Source organism: Falco rusticolus, chromosome 11, assembly GCF_015220075.1.
Source record: "Falco rusticolus isolate bFalRus1 chromosome 11, bFalRus1.pri, whole genome shotgun sequence".
Classification (NCBI taxonomy): domain Eukaryota; kingdom Metazoa; phylum Chordata; class Aves; order Falconiformes; family Falconidae; genus Falco; species Falco rusticolus.
In genome coordinates this window covers 31,709,350-31,728,328 of record NC_051197.1, presented here as the reverse complement: position 1 = coordinate 31,728,328, position 18,979 = coordinate 31,709,350, and the positions used below count along the sequence as shown (strand labels likewise).

Here is an 18,979-nt window from a genome sequence, read left to right as displayed (position 1 = left end):
CCTCTCAAAACATTCTGTCATCCAAATAATAATTCACTAAGACAAGCTTAGCAAGTGAAGAACTACACAACTGAGACATCTAATACTATGCACTCATGACAATTTCTTACTGTTTAACAGTATGGAAATATTAAAATCCAGTTTTATCAGTTCTATTACCTTTATTTCATGGCTTAAGATTCATAGCAAATAACAGTTCATAATAGTTCTGTCCATTCTACATTAATTATGATTTCCAGTATCTAATGAAACACTAGGGAAAATTCTAACCCTGACAGAACTAATGGAACCATGCTTTTTCTAATGGAAAGAATAACCCTCTATTAAAATAACTACCACAAATTTATTTTTAGATTTTCTCTGCTAGGAATAAGAGTATTTCCACTTCAGAAGCAGTTCTGCAGTTCTACAGTTCATACCTTAGAACATAAAGCCTGAGGTCAAAGCCTGACCAACATCCTCCAGCACTCTGAGTAGCTTGAGGAGGTTTGAAGTTTCTCTTTACTACCCAGAAGTTTGATAATACAGTACAGCAAATATTCCAAATAAAAAAAATACAACTAGTCAATAATTTTGGCCTCTTGTTTTCAATAAGAATTCCTGTGTTAGTGTAATTCTCGGATCAATGCCATGAAGTCAAAATATGGAATTAATTATAGTTGGAGGTGCCATCTTTCAATTCCTCTGATTATCCGCTTCCCTTATGTAGAATAATCAGATACTTGAGATTCGGGCCATCCTTGGGTAACGGTCCTCTGGTAGTGGCCACAAGCAGGGTGTTCTTGGTTAAACCTTGATTTCTATCTCCAATAGAAAACTTCCCATCATGAGACTCACCCCAGTATCATATAAAATTATACCATATCTTGGTTTTCGCCTCTCGGGAGATGGAGCAGCTGGGGGTGGATTGATATTAACAGGGACAGAGGTAAGTTTTTTAAATTCAAGATTTATAGAATTGGGTTTGGATTTTTGTAATGGTGCAATTGAAACTGCATCACATGTAAAGGCTGCAGTATATATAGGTGGTGCATTTAGCTACACAACTGTTTCCTGGATGTCCTTGGGTGAATTTTGACGTCTAATTTGTTTCTGCCCATTTTGCACATACTCACCATGAACATTTAAGTCGTATTTTCTGTCAGATAGCCCTGCCACACTGGCAGCAACACAGACATAGCGGCCAGTGTCGGACACCTGGGCATTTTTCAGTTGAAGCAAGCGACCACCGTGAAGTATCACTACGTCCCTTCCAGGGCCCAGCAGACGGCCATCCTTCATCCATGTGATTGCTGGTTCTGGAATGCCCTGTACCTTGCACTCCAAGGAAATTTCATTACCTTGGGTGACAACAACTTCTGATGGGTGGCTACCACTGTTTAATATAGTTGGTCGAACTAAGAAAGAAAAACACAGTGTAGAAGTCCACTGGAAGGCACATTTCAAGATCTTCACCTGTTTCTGAACAGAGCAATAAAGTCTGACAGATAAGCATTTTAATAAAGACCAGTTATGGCAGGTTACTGCTGGCAAATCAGTTAGGAGCACTCTGTAATTCATAGCATTTTCCACAGGAACAACAAATAACCTCCTCTCATCTTCCTCTATCCCATGAAGTAAAAGTATTTTTAAAAATGCAAACAGGAGAAAAAATAAAATTTAAAAAGACCGCCCCAAATGCTGTCAATCTCTACAGACTTTTGAAGATTCTTCTCTTTCATTGGATTGTTTTAAAACACCTCCTTTTATTCCTGACCAAAATACAGAAGTAGCAGTAAAATCTTAGGGAAATTCAAGTTCAGTTAGTTGTCATCACCACTACAGTCTGATGATGAGAAACATTACACTACCCAAAAACATTACATCCCTAATCATCTGTGGTCAAATGCACTTTCAACAGGCCTATGGCAATGCCTTGGTCAAGCTCCGAGTCCAATTTGCCAAAATTTTAACCACTTAACATTCTCCTCTGAGTACACTTAAATTGTCCTATAGCTAGACATTACTCTCCGAAAATCTTGCAGCTTAGCATCACTGTAGTGGTAACATTTTCATAATGTAACTCTGTTGGTAAACCATGAGCAGAATTTTTCATGGTAACTTACTGTATACTTGCAAACTGTATTCTTTCTTTGCACTTCCAGCTACATTTGAAGCAATACAAGTGTAAGATGCAGCATCAGACTTTTCAGCAATTGAAATCTGTAGCTGTCTGCCTCCAGATAATATCCGCACCCTTCCAGAAAGGTCAGCCACCAGTGGAGAGCCTGCAAGAGACATTCTTTCAGATAAAAATATAGAAAATGTAATGAGCTTGTTCACATGGCGTAAAGTCTACCGGCTCATTTTAAAATTACTGAGCTGCACAATTGTCCATTTTCAGAACTGCTCTTTCAGTCTTCCCAAATATCAGAAACTTTACGCAAGTAGCTTCTGAGAACGACCCATATGAACTGCCAACCTCGTGGCATACAGCAACCCGAGCTAAAGCACAATAACTCACCACCCTCACATCCACCCAGAAAGTTTTGGACACTTCCACTGAGCAGCAAATTCAACACTTCCAGTAAAAGCTGACTCACTGTCCAGTATCTAACTGTCTCACCCAGCACAGCCAGCACTTAGAAACATGTAATTCAGTTTTCAACGCCAGACCATCTGTGTATTGTGTGTCACACAGCACATGCGCATAGCCCAGGAAATCCTCAGCAGAAATGTGACAGCAAAATAATATTGTGTTCTCTGATCAGAATTTTCAATCTTGGAGACCTCTGATTAGGCAACTATCTTCATCTTTACAAACTGCAGGAAGACACTGTGAGAACAGGAATATACCTGCCGCTGGTAACTCTTACAAGCTGAATTTTCATTTCCCACTTGTGCATTTAAAATCCTCTCTATGAACAAGCACACCAAATGTCAAACATGATGAAAAATCTGGCTCTCGAGTAACATCCAAAACTGCATTACTTTCCAACTGCCCTTCTAGACTTTCCAAAAGGTTTAAGTTTCCTTTCTGCCATTTAAGTGTATACGCTTTAGCCTTGCAGTACATTATTAGAATATGCGATTTTGGCTTCCAAGAGACAGGATTTAAAAATAAATTGATAAACTTTGTTTTCACTGAAAATTCTATGCATTTGAAAAAGTGTTTTCTAATTAAAATCTGCTCTTTCCACAAGCCAAAATTAATTAAGGTAGGCACATACCACACTTAATTGTGTCATCTAGAAAAACAGAGATGAATAGGCAAGTGATTAATAACACTTTTACCACACTGGAAGAGATCAACATCATATTTTGTCTAATATTCTGTCTCCAACGGTGTCCATGTTTAAAAGGACGTGCTAAAGAGCACCTGCATTTGTCTATGGATTCACAAGGAAGTGTTTGTCAACGTTACTTTAACCCCTAAAGCAAAAAGGTGTGCAGACTGCTCTTAAATATTAAGATGGGATGAGAGAAAGCTTCAGTAAATCGCAAAAGCAATTACTACAACCAGATGTATTTTCATCACTTGGCAGCATGCCATGGCTGCAATTTTAAAAATAACTCAGAGAATAGGGCTATGTTATGGACTGGATGACGGGGCAGAGACCCTCAATGCAACACCCCAGGACTCCACAGTGACTCGCAGCCCAGCCGACTGGGATCCACAGGTAAGTCTTGTTGCACCATGGTAAATAAGCATATTGAGAGGGGTTAAGTGCTTCACAGTCCATTTTTAAGGCAGCTCAGGCATCTCTGCACTGTGCTTCTCCCACACACCTTTAGGAACAACAGCTAATCCAAGGAGAGGTGAGTTAGAGACAAGGGAATAAGCTACTACTGCCATTCATTTTACTCAGTATCGGGACTGTTTAGATATCTGCATGCTTGAACTCCTCAGAACACACCATCTAAAATGTTCACAGGAAAAAAGAAAAACCGGTAGGTCAGAATTAGCACATTTTCTTTATAAAACAGACAATGGACAGTTACCCACCGTTCTTTTTCCAGGTAAGACTGGGTGGTGGGATGCCACTAGACTCACATATCAGGCTTATCAGGCTCCCTTCAGTTACAGTCAGTTGAGAGATGTCATCTGAGCCATAAATATTTGGTGACACTGAAAAGAAATGTCAAATAATTGCAGCATTTGAAACAAAACATCATCAACCAACAACCAGACCCAAATGACCCTCATACACATTTGTCTTGTTAGGCTCTGAAGCAATTGCAAGGGTTGTATTCTCTTGCTGGCAATGCAAACCAGACCCTGGGTAGGGAATAATATACTTACGACTGACTGCATCTCTCCTTCCAGCCTCTGAGGTCTGGTGCGTGCACAGGCTCAATTTCTGGCTGACTTTTGAGTGGACTTCACAGAACAAAGCCGTTTCTGTGAAGGATGTAAACTGACTCCAACTCGAAGAGCCTGCCACATTCACAGCCTTAGCTCATAAAGCTCTAGATATTACTGCGTGTCCCTGCCCGTGGCATGGGGGTTGGAACCAGATGATCTTTAAGGTCCCTTCCAACCCAGACCATGCTGTGACTCTATGATTAGGTGGAAAGTGACTTTTAAAATTCAGCCTAAGTTTTTCCTTTGGATTTTTCCTGCATCAACACACTGACTGCCACATCCAGGGCTAAGGACCTCATCCCTTTGATTGCCTACTGTAGCAGAGTGCCAGCTTTGCTCTACAGCTCTGACCGCAAGCCAGCTGCAGACAAAAGGGACCACCGTTTTCACTCTGATTCTCAAAGTCTTAAAGAACTTCGGTTCAATCACTAGGGAAGGGATAATTGCCTTCTTGAAATCAGGGAACCATTTTTACCAGATGCAAATAATATAGGCAGAGACCAAAAAAAGCAGAGGAGAATGTAGGTTGAAATTGGTGAATAAAATTCCACTAGCGAATAACTTATCCAGCACATTTTTAATGCACATGACAGTAGACAGCTCCTCCTTCTGACACTTCAAACTCTTATTTAGCAGCAACCAGATGGTTTCCGAACAACTGACTGCAAAGGCCTTTATTGTACTGGGTACGTATGAGTTTCAGAATGACTGACTGCTTTATCGTACTTGCTTTGTATTAAAAGCTTACTCCAGCAAAGCTACTAACTAGCAAAGAATCATCCCTCCTCTCAAAATCCTACTGAAAGGGTCTCACTGAGCAAAAGAACAAATCCATACCCCTCCAGCAGCAAAGGTCCTCTGCAACACTGCAAATCTTACAAATGTGGGGAGGGAGAGATGAGAGCTGAAGATGACACACACAGTAAATGGGTATATGCTTTAGCATGGTAATACAATCTCCACCTCTAATTTAAACACCAGGAATGTTTCTTTTTAATAAATGATGGCAGATTTCTGTACTAAAAATTGTAGTTTTATCATTACAAACCCTGTTAGATAATTCTAGCCTTGTGATTTCAAAGCAAAGCAAGAAATTGATTTGTAATCGCAAAGAAGGGCACATTTCAATTTGCATACGGGGAGAAAATTACGGTGCAGAAAACACACTCAAAAGAAATTATTAAAATAAATGTTCTAAGCCACATTCACCATCTAGCCACAGAAAAAAATTTACTACAGCTATTTCTTGATAACTTTGCAGAGCAAATAAAGCTAGGTAAACCAGGCCTTCTTAATCTGAGTTTCCACGCTTCAGCATTTAAAGAAATAGGAAGTTGGTTGTTTACTTTAAATGGCATTCAAGTGCATAAATAGGAACTACGGAGACAAAACCAGTTAGTTATAGCTCTAAACTACTATCACACATGCAATCCCAGCCCGACAAAGGGCTACGAAATAGCTGGTATTAATTTAGAACCAAACCAAAGCAATTTGAAAAATGTGCATGCTTTCTTGGGACTGTTAAACTACAGCAAACACAGTAACATCTCCCTGCATGAACCTCAGCGGTTGCGTATTTTATGAACTATCACATCATAATTTCACTCTGAGGCCCATTCCCATTCCTGGAATAAGCTTAATAAATCTTACCCCAAATATTGACATTATAGTTCTTTTCAGTTTTCCCAGCAATGTTTGTCGCTTCACAAGTGTAACGGCCAGTGTCCTGTACTTGAGCTCCTTCAATCTAGCAAGAAAACAAAAACCCGGATTTCTTCTTACATTGTGATACATGAAACTTGCAGGGAGAGGCTGCTCAGGTTTCAGATTTTATTTTTACATCTGTCTCCTTAAATATTAATACAATATTACTCCTGCAAAATCTGTACGCAAACATCCAGGTGTCCATGACCTCCCTCGCTCCTCACCCACTACCCTCTGTTGCGCCAGAGGGCCCAATGCTATCCAGTCTCTAATGGGTATCTCGTACCTTTCACAGTGGGTGTAACTCCCCAGAAAGCAATCACCACCGGAGCCTGGCTGCCCAGTTTACCTTCAGTACACTTCCATCTTCAGAGATGCTAAGACCTGGCTTCTTCAGCAAGGGTCGTCCGTCTTTGAGCCACGTCAGCACGGGTGGAGGAATAGCATTGCTCTGGCAGAGCAGCTCCACTGCTTGGCTGATGAGCACTGAGACATTTTGTTCCTCCCCCATGATGTTTGGTGGAACTACAACAATAAATCGAAACAAAGGACCTTTGGCCATTGTATATTTTCCAGAGTAAAAACACAGCGTGGAATTAACAGTCCTCATTTAACAAAAATAAAATCACAGTCACTACCTTCCTGACACACAACTTAAGTCTCCTTTGTATCACAAAAAGCAGCAAAATAATTTTTGTTTCTTACAAAATATCCTCTACACAAGATAGATGCTAGTGAGATACCAGATACAGAGAAACCAGGTAGATAAGCCAAGACTAGCAAAAAAATACTTGAAATATAGACAGAAAGGAAAATCACCTGTACGTAAAAATGGGGAAGTACATTCCTGCTAGAAAGAAAAAGACCTGGTGAGTGAAAAGGCTCAGAAGATAATAACCAGACCCAGGTGCTGAAAATGTCTTAAACTGTTCCAAACAGTGCCAAGACGGATACTGGGCTTTAAGGAGAATTCTGACTTTAGGAAGAATTTTGTCCAGAGGTGGCCAAATAGAAAACAGAGTAAGAACTTATATGGCTGCAGCCAAGTGAATGGGTTAATGACTTAATCATCAAGTCATAATACACAATTACTTTATTGTCTATCTGTTTTGTGTGGTACCTGCTAGCTAGTTATTGCAATTGTTGGCACTGAGCACTATATTTAGATTTGTAGTACTGACTACAGTTTCAGTGATAACCCCCTTATTACACTATTATTTCTGAATTATAGGGTAGAAAAATCAGCTTTCAGCATGGAAGTTTTCTGTGTAGGATTGAAAAAAATAAATGCATGCTTCTGGACATTTAAATTGAAGCCAATTAGCTGTTCTTGAATAATGTCAAAATTTAACAACACTTTTTTTAACCTCCTTCTGTAAAATTATTTGTGTTTGCAGAGTCAAAAAGACAAAGGAACTGAGAAGGCAACTGAGAACTAAAGCTTGGAACACAGTAAGCCAGCAGTCTTCCATGGGGAAAGTGTTCATGGTGGGAGTTGAACAGAACACGGAGGAAAGATTAGACCGATGAGATGAAATAACTGAAAAGATTAAAGCCTGAAAACTGTTTGCCATGTATGGCTTTGTATCAATATTCACAGCAGAACTAAATATCCTTTGGTAACTGCACGCCGTACCATTGGGCAGAGGAAATTGTCAGACTCCTCAGGCAGCTCTGAGTTGTTGACAGAACATTGCCATATTAAAAGTTTTAAAGTAGTTCAGTGTCAGACACATGCTGACTTGGAAAACAGCAAGAAGTGGTGGGGCTATCTCAACCTCCACTGCTGTTGCTTACCACCAGCTCTCTGCCAGAGGTCCCCTCTCCCAGATCAGAGCCGGGGACAGAACTGGAGGCACTTGCCATGCACATGCATGGATTCCCTTTCCTTTCTTGTAAAGTAAAAACATAAAGCACGTTCACTGTAAACTCTTGACATTAATACAATGTTAGATCTGCAATTAAAATATTTACAAAACCAAAACGCTTATAGCAAGGATTACTTTGTCTGGTTACACATATCCAGTGGGATTTCTATGCTTGTTGTGTACTAAGACTGTTCAGTTTGCCCCAAAACAGTTGACCAGGGCCAAATATAAGAACTTTGATTGTCACATTTCATTCGCTTTGTAGTTTCGCAATCCGTTACTCCAGAAATGGCATGCCTGATAGCTCAAAATATTGGGGTAAGAAAGAAAGCAGTGGGACTGTCTGTGAGAAATACTCTGGGCTTCGCTCTGAACAAAAAGATACAGAATTAATTAGCACACACAAGATTATAAAAATGTCCCAAAGTGGTACTCAAGTAAACCAGCAATACAGTTCTCAAGCTGTCCTGAAAAATATTATTAACAGTAAAGCTTTGTTTTTCTTGCACAGGAAGGACTAAGCAGGGCAGCTGATTTCACAGTTTGGAAATAATTTAGGGAAAAGTCTGGTCTCTGTGGATAAGAAATATAGTAACTGAAAAAAAATCTGTTTATCTTACTTTCTTTGTAGAATTCACAAAGGCTCAGATTCTTTATGAGTGTTGTGGAACTGAAAATTGGAAGCTGATCCATTACCGCAGAAGGCAAATTTATTTCCAAATACATTTCCACCAGTTACTTTTCCTCTCAGCTAAATTAATTGAAATATGTTCAAAAGGAAACTGAGTTTATGAAATAGAGACAGACACTAAAGCATTTGTTTTTGAAGGAACAGGATTTAAAATTAATCTAATTATGCTCATAGCAACTCTATATGTTACCCAGATTGTTCCAACTCCTAGACTGGCTCAATGCACCACACATTTAAACCATCTCAGCTCCAACTGCACTCCAAATTATTTTCCTCCTGTGACTTCTTAATTAGATTACCCATATGAGGCAAGTCCTAAGAGTAGTATTACTTTTTGGTGACAGCCTCACTCAGGATGGCCCTGAAGCTGAGCTCAACCCTGGCCAGCTTCTAATACAACAGTGATTTTAAACATACACAACTTCTAACCAACTCTGAATTTCATCTAGCTAAAATGGACAGAGGTTCCAGAAAATAAAAAGAGAAATAACAAACATAACCGTGCCACTTGTGTGGTTACATATACATACACACCTGTCCTCAGACTCCAAAAGGGACCTTGATATTCCCTGTTCTAGGCATAAAATGTTCCAGCCTATGTTAACCTTGAGCTTACACGCCATGCCAGAGTCCTGACCTTCTGAACTGCTCCTTGCAGATGCAGAAGTAGCCATGACTCAAGTCACAAGTATCCTAACCACAGTGCATTTTACAAGGAAATCAATTCTGAAAGCCAAACTCAAAAACAAGTAACCTGGCCAGCTGTTCTTATTCACCTTAGAAAACATCCAAACTTTGAACTTTTCTTGCAAGATTTTCCAGACTTCTGCTTAGGATTGCCATAAAGCTGGAGACTGGCAGTTAAAACAGTTCTCACTTCACTGACTTACTGAAAGCAGAAGCAAAACCACAAAGGCTCTTCAATTCCAAAACCCCCTCTCCACCTCTGGTACCGTAAGATTTCTAAAACAAAAGGCAGATCATTGTTCATCTTCATTTCACCAGTGTACAAAACCACTGAGCTGTCCAAGGAAAATTAAAACTTGCTTCAGTCAAACTCGCTGGCATCCCTCCTGGCGGTATGCCATGCTCTTTGGTATCTGCACATCATGGATGATCTCTAAGAAGGCAATATAAACCGGCATCTTCTACAGGTTACAAGAAATCAAGACAGAGCTCATAGAAGTTACAAGCAATCAGAAGGAAGGATGGATTTACATGAGTTCAGGCAAAAAGATTTCAGAATTAACTTATGACATCATCTGAAAATGTGACAAAATGCAAAGAGCTATATTTCCTGGTTCTTGAAAGAAACAAAGTTGACTGGTTGGGCTCAAAACAGTGTCACTATCAGCACTGAAGAAGTCACCACTCTTTAGGCAGGCATAGCAAGGCTTGCAAATGGAATGGAAACTAGGGAGCTGTGCAGCAAATGCACATTGACTTATTCTGGTTCAATAAAGACAACTGAACTCTGGCCCCAATAACATGTGTTGCCCATGGGATCTATATTATTATTATTTTTTTTACACAAAGACAAACATACTTTCTCCTATCATTTACAAATGGGCCATTAGGTATTAACCTTGTAAATTCACTGTTGCAGCTACATTTCTTCCAGGATACACAGAACTACAAATATATTTCAGTACATGTGTACATATGTGCATGTGTATATTTTTACTTAGGTGCACATACATCCCTCTGCATCACTTTGCTTTCCATTAAAGGTTGGAACCATTTTTGATCCATGTTGCTAAAGGTCTGGACCACAGTGTGTTTAACTAAAGCTCCACTAACAGCTCTCATGACCAAAAAAATATAGGTGTTTGTCAGAAAATCTCACCATAAACTCTGAGATCAGTATCTCTTTGGCTCTCGCCCGCAGCATTGACTGCGACACAAGTGTATTTTCCCGTGTCACTGATCTGAGCGCTAGTCAACGCCAAGACTCGGCCCCCCGACAGAACCTGCAATACAAGCACAACATGTTCAGAATACACGCCTCAGTGGAAAACAGAAGCGGAGAGAACTATTCAGGTTTCATTTCAAAACGAAGTACTTGTTTTGCCACTGCTTCCCACCATGTCTCTGCTCCCTACACTCTTCCCTGTACTTTGTTCTCTTTTGATTTGGATTTGCAAAAGCAGAAGTCTGACCTCACGCAAGTCCATAGGGAACTCCTGGCACTCGCAAGTCCCTGCGGGATCTGGACATTCCTCCCTCTTATCAGTTTCAAACATCCTGTTACACAGTTTGTCTGTGCCCTGAGTTGTCCCCATAGTATACAAATTTCCCCTTTTCCTTTGTATCATAAAATTAGCTTTCAAAAAAGCAGCCATGCCCTCTTCTTCTAACTCTGAAATATCTCCTTATATCAGCAGTTAGTCTCTTTTTCTAAATTACTGTGTTATGTAATGAGATACTACATGACCTTGAGCTCTGGGGATCTCTTCAGCATAGGAATATGGTCCAGTTGCCTTTACTGGCCACTAAGTGAAAAAGTTGTTGATGCAAACTCTTACCAAGCATGAAATCAGTTGAAAGGACTACCTTATTTCAATATAGACGTATCTTCCACTTCACATAGTACATACTGGAGCTAAACTTGCACTGATAACCTCGAGCAAAAGGCCTCATACTTTCCTTTTAAATCCTCTAACTTACATCTGTTCCATTAAACTGCAACCGCTTAGAAGTCCCCTACTACAGCAGGAAACAGCACAGGTCGCAGGACTGGAACCCAGTACCTGGAGTCCATCGCTGTAGCTGGAAACAGGGCTACCATCCTTTAGCCATGTTAGAATAGGTGCAGGGATGCCTCTTGCTTCACACTCCAGTCGCACTAGATTATTAACCACCACTGTCACCATGTCACTGCTGCCAGATATTGATGGTGGGACTGAAAAAAAAAAAAAAAAAAGAAAAGAAAAGAAAAGAAAACAAAGCTGTAACAGTAGCATAAGGGTATTAATCACAATGAAATTAAATGGGCCGCTTACTTTTGGACATTATTTCTCTCTCTGCAAGGCACTTCACTGCTGGAAAGGTTTATCATGTTACTCCTAGTGAACTCTTGTCATTTGTTTGCTCTGTGCCAAATCCCACTCTTGCCTTGCATATGCAGTTAGATAACTTCACTGAAACTACTGTGAGCAAGGTAAGCAGGACTGGGCCCACATCCCAGAGGACAGCTGTGAAACCCAGGAACCACAACATAAACCCAGAAAATATTCCCTCATACTTTTATAATATTTCATTTAGACCTTGTGAAAGGCATTCAGCATGGTGGGGATCAAAGAAAGAAGTTTACCATATAAAAGGCATAAATCAAATGCATACACAGAGTAATAAATTGGCCTTGCAGAGCATATGTGAACATTTACCAGATTGGACTGTATAACATCTGCCTGTCTGATGGTAAAAAACATCTTAATGGAACATCTCAAAACACCTACTATAGGTATACACTCCAGCAAATTTTGTAGAGCTATATTAAAAAGGGAGACAAGAAGTATTAAAAAAGGGAGATATTTCATTTATCAGGAGAATCAAAACAATTTTATTTGCTCCTACCACTAGTAACTTAGTAATAAAGCTTTACAGTCAGTATCAGTACAAAATGTAATACTTGAAGTCACTCCTAGAAAGAGATGAGAACAGTGTGATCTACAATACTTATCCTATGTGAGGAAAAAAAAGAAATGTATAAAATTCTGTGCTGAAAATAAGATTCATAAATAAACTCAGCAACCTCTAACAGAGTGTAATTCAGGCTACTTAATCTTAGATAAATTCCAGTAATAGCAGAAATGGCAGGAAAAAAAAGCAAGTGTGATTTCATAATCTTTTCTTCTCCACAGACATGCACACAGTTCCCCTATTTCACTACAACAGCATCCATTGTTCTCATATGCCTGAAAAAGTTACAGTGGTGAGAAAGAAGTGGAAAAAAATGAATACAATGAAATCATATTGAATATACTAAAGTAGAATTCAACCTGTTTCCTTCAGCAGGCCTGCCTAGTTCCATTTAATGTTAAGCTTGCAGTATCAAGCATTGTTTTTAATGCAAAAATGATCTGACAATTTCTGCCATAGCTACAGCATCCACAACACTATTAACAACAGCAGCTGTTGAATACAGCCAGTAACTGACCAACAGAGCTGCCCATTCACAAGGCAACAGACATACAGTAATCTAGAGCAGGCTTTCAGTAAATGCAGCATAACTGTTTATGCTTGACACCTCAGTCTGTTCTCCATTAAGTGGTCATTCTTGCTTCCACTATTAAAAGGAGGAAAACCCCCTCAATTTTTCTCTTCTCAAATTCATAAACTGTAAGTAAACTGGATGATAAGTCTGTGCATGGTACATTCAAAAAGCGTTCCATTGTAAGCCTGGAACGACACAAGGTGTAATAAGTAAATTCATGGATAGGTGTTTCAGCTTCCTTTGTGCTATTAGTTCTGGCTGCCACTGCATATATTCAGTTCTAGAAGGGGAAACAATTTTATGTGTCTAAGTCAGAAAGTATTAGTGCCCTAGAAAACTCTGGACATATCTGCTGAAATTCCACCACCCAGAAAAAGACAAGTGTATACTTAGGAGGTATTTTTCATTTTTCGGTTTAACCAGAATAATGACCTTAGTTCTAAATATTTCCTGTGAATTAATCACTGGGTGGGGTTAATTGCCTTTGACCATGTCTTGAGCCATCAGTTTTTCCCATGATGGTCATTAATTCCATGGAAACGTACTGCCCAACTCATTATTTGTTAATTAACTTTAATAAGAACTACATACTCTGTGTGCATCTCAGCTGGGGACACTGTGGCAAATTCGGGCCACAGTTTTGCATGAAGACTCCCACAGAAAACCAGCCACATGCATATGCACGTATCAAAGATAAAAGTTTGGATTATGGCCTCATCCAAAAGCCACTGAAATCAGTGGAAAAGCTCCAATTTGGCTTTTGATCAGGTGTCTCATTCTGCAAACACCCACATTTCCACTTCATCTTATTAGACAGAGTACATTTTTCTTTAAAATTCTTGGATTATGAAAAGAGCATTTTATCTGTGTCCTTTCTTTATCTGCTTTGAGCTTTAAAGTCATCTACAGCAAACCCCAGCAATTGCAATGTTGTGACTCTTCCACAAATCTGGTGTGTCTGCTCATTCCTTCTGAAACTGACTTCCCTTACCACATCTTCCCAATTCAAAACATGTATTCTAATGTCAATGAAACACAGAAGAGTGAATTTTCTTCCCTCTGACCCCTGCCACATCTCTTCCAGTACAAAAGTGTGATGAGGGACAATACGTCTGCTAAGCACGCTTGAAACTTGAAAACAAAGGTGGTGCATGTACGTGGGTTTTGTAAGTTTTTAATACTTACCGTGAACCTGAAGACTGTAAAGCAGCTCAGCTGTGCCCGCTGTGTTGACAGCCACACACTTGTAAACACCAGTGTCAGAGATCTGAGCGCTCTCAATCTGCAGAACCTGCCCTCGGTTCAGGAAAGTGGCACTTGCAGCACTGGTAAGTGGACGATTGTCTTTGTACCACGTGGTAGCTGCAGAACGAAAGGAAAGATGAAAAAACTGCCAAGAATACCCCCATCATGAACAATGGGATCAAACAGTCTTCAGACCATTCCTTCTAAGTTTTCAGATACATAACACCAACATTTACAAACCAATATCAATATTTATTGTTATTAAATACAATAAAAAGGAAGTAGAAAATGAGGAAATCTGTAATATTTGTTCAAAATACGGACCGTGCTCACAGTTTTCAACAGCAAATTTGACACTATCATTCATGTGCACCATATATTTATGAAAAAAATATTCTGAAGTTAAAATATTATCACACAAAGCATACTTATAGGGTGTTTATTCATCTCATACCAAGGTCAACAGCAGCTGTTTAAAAATACACAATAATATGTTCTATATAATTTTTTCACCTTTTACCCTAAAGCATTGCTGCATTGAACTGAAGCACCTGGGAAAGTTTACAGAATCAAAATGCAAACAACCAAACCAAAGTTCAACTGGCAGGCTGAAAAACTGAAAAAATAGAACCAGAAAGCTGACATTATTCCAAAAGAAAATTTTATAGTAACTTGATAACCAACCAAATTTGAGGACTTTTTTGCATCTCAGCCAAAAGATGGCACCCTCCATCAGTAGAATGTGTAACTAATGCTTTACAGGCATCACTTCACTGTTCAGTTAAATGAAACTGCTATTTACCGAGTCATTTTCTGTAATACACAAGTTTCTTATGAAAGACTCACATTCAAGAAGTAATCTGGTCTGACTGATAAACAAGACTGCTGACATGCTTCTCTCTTCCACAGTGTGATGTTGTGCTATCATTTTTCTTAACTAATATTATAACTTGACATTAGTATGTGGCATCACACCATACATAAAAAGGTGACCAACTGTTTATTGCAAAAATTATCTGAAACCCATCATTTCAATTGTTTTTTCTAAAATAATTGTCAATTTGGTGAGAAAAAAAAAAGGATAAGAAAAAAACCACAGCAGGGCAAAATAGATATAAAATCCTTTTATTTTTATAAACCCCAATATTTTCAAATTCTGTTTTATACAAGTATATATGATTCTAGAAAACAATACTTTGCTGTGAATTAATTCTTTAAAAGGTAGAAAAGGTGAACTCGGAAGCTCATCTGAAATTTAGTAACACCTTTCTTCTGAACATGTTACTATCATCAGCATGAGAACAAATTACTGTATTAGATATAAGGTATTAGTAATACACTATTCTCTCAGTTTTGCTGTACAGTCATTAATACAGAAAACTGTTCTCATAATAACATGGCATTTTCATATCTCATCAGAAGAAGGTGGGAACAAAAACTACATTGGAATAAAAGAGGAAATAATTTTTTCTCTCCACATCTCAACAACAAGAAAGATTAACTGTAAAAAAAGACCTAATAAAAAAATTCTAGTGCCAAAAGAAACCCAGCAATGAAATAACCAAAATGCAGGAGCCAAACTGCTTCAGTTCTCACTTGGATAAATGTCTATTTCTTAGGGAAACTTGCCTCAAAAAAATAAATAAAAAAAAAAAAAAAAAAAAAAAGAGGAGGTGGGGGTTATAAGTCCCCAGAATGCGAGGAAAATAAAACACAAGCACATACACATGGCCTGATTTTCAAAGCTCAGAATATGGGAGGAACCAACAAATTCTTGAGTATAATTTATCATCAGGATAAGCCACAGAACACATTTTACACACAGAGAAAACCTACTCATTTTCATGTGCACGGGGCCCAGACCAAAGAGCCTCCTATTAATTTCAATTGACTTCAGATAACCTGCCACACTCACACTCGACAGGCACACTCAGTACACAAGTTATTGGTTTAAGTCTGCCCTACACTGTAACATGACAGGAGAAAATAGTGGATGTGTCTAAAGCTGATTCAGTAGAAAACTAACAGTACTCTTGCCTATGGACAGGGCATGACTGATGCACAAGCGAGTATATTATCCCTGTGGTTTTCACTCATTTACTTAAAATAGTGGGGATTACTGAATTCTCAATACTGACTCCACATCAGTCAATACATTCCCATTATACATAATGTTTAACAGTTTCTAGCTACTTTAAAAAACAGAATTAACTTCATGTTCAGAATATCCATTATTTTCAAAAGACACGTGAAAGGGAAAACCTTTTATCAGATCTGCTTTGTGTTCTCAAAGGTGCATGTGCATACCTGGCAGAGGGTTTCCAGATGATCTGCATTCAAGATGGATTGGATTATTCACCACCACTGTTTCATTTAACATTTTCCCTGCATCTTCCAGACTGGGTGGTTCTGGGAAAAGACAAAGGCATCAGGATTTCATTAATTCAGCCACCCAGCTAGCAGAACATCCAATCACAAAGTAATCTGCCCTCTGAGAAACTTTGGGCAATGAATTGCACAAGCTTCAACTGAATGCTGGATGACTGAGGAATTTCTCAAGAAAGTTCATCTTTGAAACAGGAGTACTCTCTAACTACATAACCTCGTTAGCGTTAAGAGAAATAAAACATGAATTTATTACTTTTTATTTTTTCAGGAAAAATGGCACTTAAAATGGACTTGCAGGAAATGGGTGCACAACAGAGAACAGTAATTCTTGTAATGGGGCAAGCTCATCTCACTTGAACTGGTAATGCTAAACTGGATGACGCACACTGCTTTAACAAAGCAAGACTCATCTTACTAATAATTATAAATTTGGAACATGACAGAAACATCAGATAATGACACTTAGAACATGAAGACTGAGAGCAAAAGAGACACTTATGAGCATGGAATTGACAGTAAATTTGACTATGATGCAATTTGAAGATGAGAGCGGTTTCTCTTTCTAAGTCTGGAGATCATGGAGATACTGCAATCTTGCTTCATTTCAGTTACTGACTCTGACAGTCAAAATCAACATAATCATATTCATCATGAGCATTTTGCCACAGTCCATTCCTGCGCCTCCTGAGGATTCCTGCACCTCCTCCGAGGACTGGTTCACATCAAGAATGCACAATACATCGTGACCACTTCTGAAGCAAATATATGTAAATTATGGTGAAAGCATTTATTAAATTCACATGCAAACAACAGCTTCTCAAGTTTCCCTGATTCCTTTTATGTTGTTTTTAGATGCAAAATAAAATTCTTTTTAAACAGTCTGAAAAATCCCCTCATAAGAGAATGTTTCTTTCTCAGAAAAGTCATTCCTGTAAAATTCCCCATTGCAAGGTCACAGGGAATACCATTCTTCCCAGAAGACTTGGATCAAATTAGTAATGCCACAGTGGTACAGCATAACTTGATTTAGAAACATGGAGTACCCGTCTGAGTGCTGGGTTAGTGGCCACGCGTTTGGCTTCTTGGGATACCTCTGAACTCAAGAGTTACCTGGAAAGAAAACTCTTAATTTCTGTGGCCCTTGGTACCACAGGAGAAAGACTGAATTCCAAGGCAGATTTTGCCCTCATTTCATCCTAATGGAGTGGGACAAAGACAGACAGATGTGCAGAGAGAACAAAAATGCTAGACAGCTTAGAAGAGAAGGGAATACAGACATAAAAATCTCCCCGAAAACAGCCATGTTTAGCTTCTAACTAGAGGCAGAAACGTTACCATGCACATGAAGCCGAACGTGCTGTTGGGCTTCTCCTGCAGCATTGGTTGCCACACAAGTGTATCGGCCAGCATCTTCAAGCAGGGCCTTGACAACTTGCAGAATACGGCCTGAAGACTCCAGCTGTACCAAAACAGAGAGCAGGGAACCACTTTACACAACGATCCCAAGCAGAGCCACTAAGCAAAATGGCAAAGCAGATGTTTATGCTGAATACAGCCAGTCTTGTCTTTCCTCTAACCTGGGGCTAATATTCATGCAAGGGGTGTTTGGGAGTTCAGAGACTTCAGTGATGCTGGGACACCAGGATTATTAGCTGTACAGCTGTAAGGAGACCTAGATAGCAGAGGGTCAGGCAAGCAAAGTGAAGAGGAGACTGCAGGCAGAGAAAGCTGCCGCTGGCACGATGTCAAAAACTGCTCCAGCCTAATGTAACTCAAAGCCATTACAAGCACTCACCCCCCTGGAGCATGCAAGCACTGGGAAGGGCTGTTCATCGAAAGTCAGAATCTCAGTGGGAAGGGAACTTATAGGTAGGTGCTGCAATAGCAGTGCTTATAGAAAAACACATCTAATCCCGCCTCACTGTGACAAGTGGGTAGAGCCACCCCATAACTGGCAGACAACCGTAACTTGAAGGTTAAACTACAGCTGAAAAGAGCCAGATGCTGCATTTATAGTCATGGAGTCTTCTGATATGGAGGTATCTAATGGGATTCAGTCTACTTGACACTGCTGTTCAGTCTGAGACACCATCTGATTCAGGTAAAAAGCCCACTGCTCTACAGGATGGGTCTTTAGTATCTTTATGTCACAGCACGAGGGAAGCAAAAGGAAAAGAAGCACTAACGTGTACAATTTATTGTAACTATCCTTCATGGTTTGAATCCCATAAAAGAGTAGTGCTTACTCTTATATTTCCTCTGGCTGTGTTTACTGGTTGACCATCTTTTAACCAAGTTATGGAAGGGCTGGGAATGCCATTGGCTATGCACTGCAGTGTCACAGGCTTGTGTATCACAACAGCTCTCTCAGAAGTCCCAGCTGATTTGATGGTTGGAGGAACTGCAAGAAGCACCAGAAACAAAAATGAAGAATCATTTGAACATATACATTTAAATATATAGAAGCAATATCCCACAGGTAAGAGTAGCTCTGCTTCTAATTCATCTACTCTCATCTCTAA

The 18,979-nt window shown here is 39.4% G+C and overlaps 1 protein-coding gene across 1 annotated transcript in view; it reads right to left on the bottom strand.

The window, feature by feature from the left end:
- The window catches only part of HMCN1 (hemicentin 1), a 202,423-nt gene that overhangs the window by 69,884 nt on the left and 113,560 nt on the right, over positions 1–18,979 (bottom strand). The window contains exons 35-45 of the mRNA XM_037404235.1: positions 18,704–18,858; positions 17,793–17,916; positions 16,377–16,478; positions 14,010–14,186; positions 11,359–11,510; positions 10,455–10,578; positions 6,399–6,574; positions 5,996–6,092; positions 3,986–4,108; positions 2,106–2,267; positions 1,116–1,397 (exon numbers count right to left, since the gene is read on the bottom strand). Of these exons, the coding sequence (XP_037260132.1) occupies positions 1,116–1,397; positions 2,106–2,267; positions 3,986–4,108; positions 5,996–6,092; positions 6,399–6,574; positions 10,455–10,578; positions 11,359–11,510; positions 14,010–14,186; positions 16,377–16,478; positions 17,793–17,916; positions 18,704–18,858 (1,674 nt within the window). The remainder of the gene's footprint in view (positions 1–1,115; positions 1,398–2,105; positions 2,268–3,985; positions 4,109–5,995; positions 6,093–6,398; positions 6,575–10,454; positions 10,579–11,358; positions 11,511–14,009; positions 14,187–16,376; positions 16,479–17,792; positions 17,917–18,703; positions 18,859–18,979) is intronic.